The sequence below is a fragment of the Octopus bimaculoides genome, chromosome 3 (genome assembly GCF_001194135.2).
Source record: "Octopus bimaculoides isolate UCB-OBI-ISO-001 chromosome 3, ASM119413v2, whole genome shotgun sequence".
NCBI lineage: Eukaryota > Metazoa > Mollusca > Cephalopoda > Octopoda > Octopodidae > Octopus > Octopus bimaculoides.
Window position 1 is genome coordinate 85,951,244 of NC_068983.1, and position 11,275 is coordinate 85,962,518.

Sequence of the window (11,275 nt, forward strand, 5' to 3'; positions counted from 1 at the left end):
CACACACATATATATGTATGTGATGTGTATGTTTGTGTGTCTGTGTTTGTCCCCCTAGCATTGCTTGACAACCGATGCTGGTGTGTTTATGTCCCCGTCACTTAGCAGTTCGGCAAAAGAAACCGATAGAATAAGTACTAAGCTTACAAAGAATAAGTCCCGGGGTCGATTTGCTCGACTAAGGGTGGTGCTCCAGCATGGCCACAGTCAAATGACTGAAACAAGTAAAAGAGTAAAACTTGCCAAGTCTCATTTGGCTATTTATACAACCAGCTTTTGATGATATTCTTACCAACAAATACATAGAAAGTTACCAACTATGATTTTGAAGTTATCTGGTTGGCATTTCATCCTTACAGTACTGAACAGATAATTGCAAGTTGTTTCAAGTTTCACAGCTTGCATATCTTTCATTTCCTTGTACAGACTAAAACAACAATCAATGTGCAACGTACACTCACAAACCATTTTACAGCTATGCAGCTTAAAATTAATTGCAAGATATAAACTGCAGCTTATAGTTGCACATTCTTCAACCTACATTGCATTAACAAAATCTCTAATTCAAATAGAACTCTTAATTCAGCTAGTCTCAATAAGAGATTTGTGTTCAGATGAATGAGTACCCAAAGCAAAGAAAAGCCCCACATTTTTGCCACTTCATGTAAATGTATGTTTATTTTCTATCTCTTTCTTTTTGTGCTGTATTAAAAAGGATATTGTAAAATTGAAAGAATTGTAATACACAAATACTCTGTATAACACATTTTCTATACATGAATTAATAAACATTGACATACAAACGCTTGTAAGACTCATTTTTAAGAATGTATTTATGTACTTTGCTCTTTTTTTTAATAATTAACACTAATTACTGTTTTATAATAATTATCCCTTATCCTACCATTTAGCTTTAGTAGGTCTATACACTACAATGCAGTGCTCCAGCATGGCTGCAGCCAATGAAACAAGTAAAAGAATATGTATATACAATTACTTCATTTGTTGTCTTCTTTTTACCATTATTCAATGTTATTTTCTACAATCATAAACCTTACTTAGTAAATCAGTTATTGTTATACGATTTATCTCAATGCAGTGCAATGAAGGTCAGTGGTATACAAGGAGTTAAGAGAAAGAAAAGATCTAAAAAGAATCCAAGAAAATATATAAATCTAGTTTGAGTATAAAAACTAGAGCTACAGCTGATTATGTTGCTAGAGTATTAATATATGAGTTGAGGCATAAGCCTATAAAATGAAGGTTCAATCCTATGGTTGCACTGTTTCTTAGGTAAAAGTACTCAACTATCAATGGTTCAAGTTACCTGGCTGTAGGTAAGCAACAAAGTGAAGTTTGATTCAGAGATGTAAGCAGCAAGGGTAACGAAAAGAGAAGAGTGCTTCATTGGATGTGGCCTGCTTCAGACCACATGGTTAAGAAGGCACAAGCAAAGCTGAATGGTCATGATTCTGCTTCTCATCATGAGGTTCAGAGTTTGATCTAACTGCACGATACTTTGAGCATGTCTTCCATCATAGACTTAGGTCAGTCCAAGACTGAAATTAGGTACATGGAAACCGCTAGATGGATTAAATATAATTAAAAGGTCAGTCTTGTCACACTCTGTATCACAAAGGGTTTGAGAGTTCCATTAAGGGAACAACTGTCTAAAGAATAATCAGCCACTTACATTGAACAAGGAATCCTTTTACTTGAAGGCAACCGAAAATCACTCCAGTCTTCCCCTGAAGACAAACTGTTTCAGTGGTGCTTCATTGATCAGGTGAGTTATAGAAATTACTCATTGTCATGAAGTAAAATAAATAAAACTAGTCCAAAAACCTAAACGGTAAACGTATAGTAACAAATATTTTAATCAAGGTAACATTATAACATACCATGATTCTTTCCTGAGAGCATGACTAGTGTCGAGATTAATATTATATCAATTAACATGGATGAGTTCTCTAAAAAAGCCCTTGTTGGCTTCTAAGAACCATCAGTGTTAGCTTACTGCATGTAGTGTCTCTTGAGTAAATCAGCTTAGCTGAACCTTTTCAAGACATAAAGACGAAAGGAATTAAATTCACTAATAAATGTAATGAAACATTTGTTGACTTTACAATGTATCAATTATTTTATAGCAATGAGTTGTCCCTACAAATTTTTTTTGCAGCAAAGCAGAATGGAAGCTTAAAGAGGTGTGTTGGCCATGAACACAATGCATTGCAGGTTTCAAGATACAATCTACTAGTGCCTTTATCAGTTGCCTAGCACCCTAGTAAATTGGGCATCTGTGGCTCTACATAAATTAACATACTCACGCTAATTCCATCAAATTTTTCTGGAGTCACTTTGTCCAGGTATTTTATTTTCAGGTAAGTAATTAGAGCACCAGCTGTGTAGAACAAGTCTAAGTGAAGATCACGGTAGCCAAATATACTTTCACTGGAAAAAGCAAAACAAAATTATTAATTATCTTAAAGATCAATAAAACTGTAACTATATTGTGTATAATTGCAGGTATGGTTGTGTGGTTAGGAAGTTTTTTGGAACCACACGATTAGGGGATCAGTACCTAGTGTGGATGCTGTTGGCCTGTATCTTCTACTATAGCCACTGGTTGACCAATACCTTAGTGAAATTGGTAGACAGAAACTAAAGAAGCATGTATGTGTGTCAGTGAGTTTGTATATCCCCTCGTCTTCATGTGTGCTCTCTGAGTGTAAACAAATGTTGAAACAAGCAGCATCACATTTGTTTCCACTCCTCCTCCATGTAAACACATCTGGGTTGTTTGTTGCCCAACAGACTGGAGGATTATTACCTGGTCTGGAAACAGGTGAGGGTTGGTATCTGGCCATAGAAAACTCTACCTTAATGTAGTCTCATCTAACTTGTGCAAGCATGTGGGAAAATAGATTTTAAAATGATGATGATTACTTTTCAATTACTGCATTTATTAATTTCAAAACATCCTCCCATGAAGTCATTTGTTTTATGATACAAAACTGTCCATTTTCAATAAAAACCTTCATCAACAGATCTACATGTGTAAAACTTGTTCTAAACACAACTAATCATCATTGTTATTTTAATGTCCACTTCTCTATGCTTGCATGAGTCAGACAGTATTTTGTTGAGGTAGATTTTCTAGTTGGAGGCTCTTTCTCTTGCCTTTCCACACCTGTTTCCAAGTGAGTTATTTCCTCATGACCAAATATCATCATCACCGTTTAACATCTCTTTTCCATGCTGGCATGGGCTGGATGGTTTGACTGAGGTCTGGAGAGCCAGCGGCTACACCAGGCTATAATCTGATCTGGCAATGTTCCTACAGCTGGATGTCCTTCCTAACGCCAACCACTCCAAGAGTGTAGTGGATGCTTTTTAAGTGCCACCAGCACAGGAGCCAGTCAAGCAGGTGTGGCATTGATCATGTTTAGACAATGCTTTTTACGTGCTACCGGCACAGGAGCCAGTCAGGGGCTACTGGCATCAGCGATGTTTGAGTGGTGCTTTTTATGTGCCACCAGCACGGGAGCCAGTCAGAGGACACTGGCACTGACCACGTTTAGATGATGCATTTTATGTGCCACCGGAATGGGAGCCAGTCAGGGGGTACTGGCCACAGCTACGATTTTGGTGTTTGGTTCTTTAGCTTCCAAATCCATTTTTTTGTGGATTGGTCTGCTTCTTGGCATCCTTATGACCTCAAGTCTGAAATTATTAATAACTAGTCTATGCTGGGGGGTACAGTCTTCACCCAGGAGGGTCTTTGTATTTAAGAGCAACCCTGCATCCCACTGTCTGGTGAGGATGAAATCAATCTGGCTAGCAGAGTCGCCTGATTGATAGGTTATCAGGTGGCTGTCTGGCTTCCTGAAGTTAGTGTTGCAGATTAATAAGTTGCATGCATCACAGAATTCCAGTAGCCTAGTTCCCTCTACGTTTTGGGAACCAATTCCATGGCCCCCATGAACACCACGGAAGATAACGGATTGCCATCTGACATGCTCATTAAAATCTCCAGCCACAAAGATGAGATCATTGCCATTTGTCTTTGAGGTGTCCTGTAGAAGGGTGTCATAACAGTGGTCCTTCTGATCGTTTGGCAAGCCCACTTGTGGGGTGTACGCAGAGATAATTGTAGCTATACTATTCTGCAGGACTAGCCTGAGCTTAAGCACTCTATCACATACCCTGACTACCCTTATGACCTTATCCACCCATTTCTCTTCAAGGAGTATGCCTACACCTCCTATTCCATCACTGTTACCTTCCCAGAAGATTTTATACCTATGTGCCTTGCCTGTGAGGACCCTGGCTGAAGCTCCTCTCCACCTTACCTCTTGTATGCAGCATACATCAACATGTCTCTGTTCAAGCATCCCTACAATCTCATTCGACCTACCTTTCAGTGTACCTACATTAACAGTGCCAACTCTAAAAACAGGGAAAGGAATGTGGGAGAAAGCATGGGGAGGGGAGATGTTATTCAGTGCCTGAAAAGAAGGCTTTTGTGTTTGTTTCATAGACATGCTACACCTGTTCTCACTTTCGACCTGTCATCATTGAAACATTCAAGCGTGTTAAGATTGTTGCCCCTACTGGGGGTAGGAGTAGGTGTTAGTGGCGTTGTAAGTATAAGTATTATGGGCATTGTAAAAATGTAAATTTAAGCATTACTAGAGTTACAAATACATGTAAGTAAATCAATAAAGATAAAGGAGAAGAAGAAGAGAGAGGAGAAGAAGAAGAGAGAGGAGAAGAAGAAGAGAGAGGAGAAGAAGAAGAGAGAGGAGAAGAAGAAGAGAGAGAAGAAGAGAGAGGAGAAGAATATGAATATCAATATGCCAATGTTAGATTAAGTAGGTGGGCAGCTAAACTAGTTGCATTGTCCTGGGAGAAACAGAGGGAGAGAAAATTGCAGGTTTCCGGTGAGAGAAGAGACATATCTGGTAATGGTGGTGGGAGAAGAGAGAGAGATATCAGGTGTTGGTGGAGGGAGAAGAGACAGAGATATCTGGTATTGATGGTGGGAATGGGCGGATGCACTGCAGACAAGCAAGGGTTAATTTAAATAGATGGTACAAAAAATAAGTAGCCAATTTGAGCACACAGGAAGGAAGAAGATGATTCCATTTAGAAAATTACATGAACAATTAAGGAGGAATGAAGGCTGAGAGAGATTTAAGAATTTAAATAATTAACTTACGAAAGTAGATACTAGTATATAAATAATAAATAAATAAATGTAAATAATAGTACATATTAAGTGCTAATGGCGAATGGATGAGTGAAAAGATCGAAAGAGGAGAGAATATCTTAGCAATGCATAACTGGGCATCTGTCACATAACTGGTACCTGTGCTGGTGGCATGTATAAAGCGCCTTTCGAGTGTTGGTCCTCATGGAGGCAATGTGGCTGATGCCAGTGTCACGTAATTAGCACCTGTGCCAGTAGCTGTAAAAAGTACCTTTCAAGCATTGGGCCTCACAGAAGCAATGACAAATGACTGAGACCTTTGGCAATATGTTGTGCTTCAGAAGAAGAGCCACCAAGTCAAGTGAAATCATAGTCGTGGCAGATACTGGTGTTATGCAACTGGTATGTAAAAGCATCCATTGCACTCTTGGAGCGGTTGGCGTTAGGAAGGGCATCAAGCAGAGTCTGGTGCAGCCCCTCAGCTTACCAGCTCTGGTCAAACCGTCCAACCCATGCCAGCATGGACAACAAAACATAAAATGATGATGATTACATATATACACATGCACTTTGTCTGTTACAATGATGAAGGCCCCTGTTGGTCTGTCAATGGAACAGCCTGCTCATGAAATCAATGTGCACTCCACAGACATGGACAAAGCTAGCCCTTTGAAATACAGGTACTATTTATTTTTGCAAGCTGAGTGGACAGGAGCAACATGAAATAAAGTGTCATGCTCAAGAACACATGCTGCTGGGAATTGAACTCATGACCTTATGAATGTAAGCCGAATACCCTAACCACCAAGCCATGTGCCTTCACACACACATAGAAATAGAGATGTGTATAAATGAGGGGCTTCCTTCAGTTTTCATTTACCAGATCTACCAACAAAGCTTCGGTCACTAGAAGACACTTACATAAGGTGCCACGCAGTGGGACTGAACCTAAACCATGTGGTTGGCAAGCAAACATCTTACCACATTCCTGTGCTTACACACACACACACTTATAAATATTCATGTAGAAAATTGGGGTATAAACATCAAAGAATAAAAACCACAGTAATTAAGAGCTCAAATAACTGGCTGTTAAACCCTAATATAGTTATGTATCACAATTATTTAATTATACATTTTTCTGCTAGATTAAGTATGATATAAAGGTAAATAACAATAAGTATAGCCACTAATACTAACTACTATGCTATACATTAGATAACGTAGCCCTAGATACACTTTGTCTGAATATAAGGTGGAATGCTCACAGCTGGATCATAGGTGTATCTGGATTAGGACTGACCTGTGGCTAAACAACAAAAGCAACTAATACTAATTATGATACTATACATTAAATAATCTAGTCCTGGATGCACTATATCTGAATAAAAGGTCAAATGATAATCACTAACCCCAAGGTTTTCTAATTTTTTATTATTTTCAAAAGGAATTAAAACAATGTGTTTTATTTGGTGTTAATACACTAACAAATTCTGCCAAGGTCGACTCCACCTTTCATCATTTTGGGGTTGATAAAATAAGTACCAGTGAAGTACTGGGGCTGATGCAATTGACTTACCCCCCTCTCCCAAAATTGCTGGCCCTCTGCCAAGATTTGAAACCTACATACAGTGACTTACACTTTTATTCTAAAGTGAATTTCAAGAACTGTTAGTTATTTATATCTTGCAGCTTTATGTATCATACTGCACTATTTCAGTAGCATGTTATCCACTGTTTAGTTGGCACTGTGCTCCAACCACAAAACCTGCCAGAAGCAAGCGGTAGGCTGTTGCTTAAGAAAACTTCTAAGTGTTTAATCATAGCCTTACTCACTTCACATAATGTTGTACAGAAGACAATCTCAGCTTCTTCACCCTCTTCCTCGTTATTATTCTTATAATATTGCTTACATTGAGTTCCCAAATCAACAATTTATGTGTGTAGCTACTGTTTAGCCCCAAAATAGCACAGAAATCAGTTATAGTCAAAGGCATTCCAGCCATGACTATTCAGAATTTTAATTTTTTTTTCAGACCATTGTATATTCATGACTGTATATCAGTCATTATCCAGTGTCCTCTCACAGGGAAAGGAGAGTGGATTTAGCTGTTATTTCTAACAGGTCAAACAAGCACAATGAAACTCCTTTGGAAGAATGATATTTCAAACCAAAAGAACATATGACTGCTCATTAATATTGATTAATATGCAATATTTTGTTATGTTTCTTTTATGTTCAAAATTCAAATCCCAACTGAAGACTAAAAGAATGCACATGTTTTGTATTTGTTGAATTTTGAGATGGTGATTCTACCATTAATGACACACACACACACACTGATTGTGGTACACTTCTTTATGAATTAAATGATTTGTTAAAGTCTTTCACTAATATCTGTAGCTTTCTCTGAGAATCTGGTATTATATATTGCAGTAAAAAAGGGAGACCCAGGAAGACATGGGATGACCTGTCGAAGGCCGACCTCAAGACGCTAAGCCTTACAAAGGAGATGACAGAAGACTGAGATACATGGTGCATTGCTGTATTTGAGGATCTGCCCACGACAACAAAATTGAGATCCTAAAACCAAGGTGCCATGTAAAAATGCACTGGTGATGGTACCATGTAAAAAAGCATGCAGTACACTGTAAAGTGATTGGCATTAGGAAGGGCATCCAGCCATAAAAACCATGTCAAATCTAACTATGGAACCAGGTATAGCCCCTGGTCTTGCCAGTTCCTGTCAAGCTGTCCAACCCAAGCTAGCATGGAAAATGGACTTTAATGTTGGTGATGGTGGCAGTAGGTTCATGTGTACGCTTGTCAGTGTGCTCTTGTTCAGTATGTGTGGAACTGTTAATTAGACAGGCAACAGGAAGGGCAGCTGTTGAAAATCTGCTTCAACAAATTCTGTCTGACCCATGCAAGCGTGGAAAAGTAGACAGTAAATAACAGTGATGATCTATTTTTAAGGTGGTGAAGATGCATGTGTGCTTTTTTCAAATGGATAAAAGGCAAAAGTGACATTGGTTAACTCAGAATGTCAAGAACCGGAATGTATATGGCAAGGCATTCATTCTATATGATGGAAACCTCTATAATTCTATCAGGGGTTGACATCTTTACCACCATTTTCATTCTTTTCCAACAAATGTATCTATGCATTCCCCTGTAGCAAGGCACTTTCTTTCCTTCCATTATACATTAACTTACCACCTAGCATAAAGCCAGCTCCCTTAGTTGAAGGCCTTGTCTTGCAAGTTACTTGGTAACCTCAATGGTGCCAGTGCCAGATGAAAAACACCCAGTACACTCTGTAAAGTGGTTGGCATAAAGAAGGACATCCAGCTATAAAAACAAGGCCAAAGCAGATACTGGAGTTTGGTGCAGTCCTCTGGCTTGCCAGCTCTTGTTGAACCATCCAACCCATGTCAGCAGAGAAAATGGATTTTAAGTGGGGATGTGATAATAATCACGTACAAGAGACCTCTATCAGCTGGCAAGTTCTGCACAAATCTTTTCAGGTACTGACAACAGCTTCCCAATTGACTTCCCACTTCCTTCCAAGTCCAACACAATCAATGAAAAGGACCAGTGAGGTTATTGAAATGCTGAAGTGGAAGCATGTAGATGTGTGCTGAGTGCAAGAGGTAAGAAGGAGGGAAGCTTCAGCTAGGTTCCTGACATGCAAAAAACAATAAAACACAGTTACAAATACTTTTGGGTAGGCATACTTTTGGCAAAAAAAATGGGTTGATAGACTAATTGTGGCAGAGTGTGTGATAGGATAGTTAAGCTGAGATTAATCTTAGATAAATCAACAGTAAAAATAACGCCCTAGTACATGTTAGGCCCTGCTCCTTCATTCATTCTGCTCCATCAAGCATTCTCCACACCTTATTTCCCTTACACCCAGCCCTCCATCACTCATCTATTAATGGCACTACTTGGTTGCTGAGACAATCAACACATATTATTCCCCTGCCCATTCTATGTGCTATCAATCTCCCAGCCCTGAACTACTGCCATCCCTCGTTCTCATTATTCTTCCTTCTCTTCCCACACTATTTACACCTATCACCTCTTTTCTGTGGCTTCAGCACTCTCTCTGCTACACTCCAATTTATATATCTATCATTCTCAATGCCCTTCCATATCTACCATCACCCCACCCCCACTCACTGTAACGACCTTTATGTACTTCATCTCTCTCCTCACCACTCATATATCTTGCACATCATCTCCCTACCTTCTGATCTAACCTCCTACCTGAGCCATTTCTATCTTTTACCCCCGTTCCCCTCTCTGCATATTGGTATTTCCCATCTACCTCACCTCCACACTTATTAACCTCTACCCCACCTCCACCATTTGTTACTCTCCCCTTCACACCTTTCCAAAACTACTACCACCACCGACTCACTGCCTGTATCCCCTTTTATGCTTACCTTGTAACTTGAGAGTTCGCTCTTGCACCCCACCACTACCATCTTTAACTTCTTTCCAGCTACTCCTATGATGATACACAGACACACACATGAACACAAATGAATGCATGGAGGGCTAGAGTTTAGATCAGTGGTTCCCAAACTTTTTCAGGCTGCTGCCCCCTTGATACTCAAGCCACATTCCTAGACCACTTTCTGCAGTAAATTCAAAACAAATGCATTTCACAAATAAAACTTAATCCATTATTTTAGGTATTCTTTTTAACATCCATTGCCCCCCTTTTGGCACCCCATTATTGCCCCACTTATCTTCAACACCCCCATGGATATTTCCACCATCCTCATGAGGACAGTACTGCCCACTTTGGGAACCATCAGTTTAGATCCTTCAACAGACACAGTGCTGTGTCTTTAGAAATAACAATAACTTGGTTGACAGCGACAGTCGTCGTCGTTTAACGTCCGCTTTCCATGCTAGCATGGGTTGGACGATTTGACTGAGGACTGGTGAAACCAGATGGCTACACCAGGCTCCAATCTGATTTGGCAGTGTTTCTATAGCTGGATGCCCTTCCTAACGCCAACCACTCAGAGAGTGTAGTGGGTGCTTTTACGTGTCACCCGCACGAAGGCCAGTAAGGCGGTACTGGCAACGGCCATGCTCATCTCGCTCGAGAAACCTCATGTGTCACCCGCACAAGAGCCAGTCCAGGGGCACCAGCAACGATCCCGCTCGAAAAACCTCATGTGTCACCCGCACAAGAGCCGGCCCAGGTGTTAGTAAAGATCCAACACTTGTTTCAAAAACAAAAGAAAAAGATGAAAACTAAGATAAATGCCGTACTTACTGGTCACCAAACAACTGATGTGTCATATCAGGTCTGAAAGTAATGTCTTCATTTTCTACATCTTTTTTGTTTCGCACTAAAATCAAGAAAAAGATATCATAAATAGATATACAGGCTTCACTTCTTGGTATTTGTATGTATGTGTGTCACAAGAATTCTGCTGGAATAAAAATAAATGTAGAAAGGAAATTGTTGTGTCGACACCTCCAGGCGAAGAAGTAGGATCTTCCAAGACATATAAATAGAGGTAGTCTGGCCGTGGTAGTGTGTTGGGTAGCAGTTGTATAGTGGTTGAGTAGAGATCATCCGAAGGTGCTAGATAGCAGTAGCGTTGAGACATAACAGAAATATGATGGAATAATTAAATAGTTGAATATAATAGCATCAATTCTCACTCCTGATACTGTCATATTCTCTTTCTCACACACTTCTATATTAATTGTGAACACAGGTATAGCTGTGTGGTAAGTGGTCTGCTTCTCAACCACTTGGTTTCAGGTTCAGTCTCACTGTGTGGCACCTTGGACAAGTACCTTCTACAATAGTTCTATGTCAATCAAAACCTTATGAGTGGATTTGGACAACTAAAAAAAAAAAAAAAACCCCAAAAAATCCCTCACCATATGTATGTGTGTGTTTCCCTCCAACACTGCTTCACAGCCATTGTTAGTTTGTTTATGTCCCCTAACTTAGTGGTTTGGCAAAAGAAGCTAGTAGAAAAAGTACCAAACTTGAAAAAAGGATATGTATTGGGGTTGATTTG

At 39.6% G+C, this 11,275-nt stretch overlaps 1 protein-coding gene across 1 annotated transcript in view; it reads right to left on the bottom strand.

Annotated features, from left to right (window-relative positions):
* LOC106880317 (histone acetyltransferase type B catalytic subunit) overlaps positions 1-11,275 on the bottom strand; it is a 180,156-nt gene that overhangs the window by 159,279 nt on the left and 9,602 nt on the right. The window contains exons 3-4 of the mRNA XM_052966756.1: positions 10,513-10,588; positions 2,328-2,451 (exon numbers count right to left, since the gene is read on the bottom strand). Of these exons, the coding sequence (XP_052822716.1) occupies positions 2,328-2,451; positions 10,513-10,588 (200 nt within the window). The remainder of the gene's footprint in view (positions 1-2,327; positions 2,452-10,512; positions 10,589-11,275) is intronic.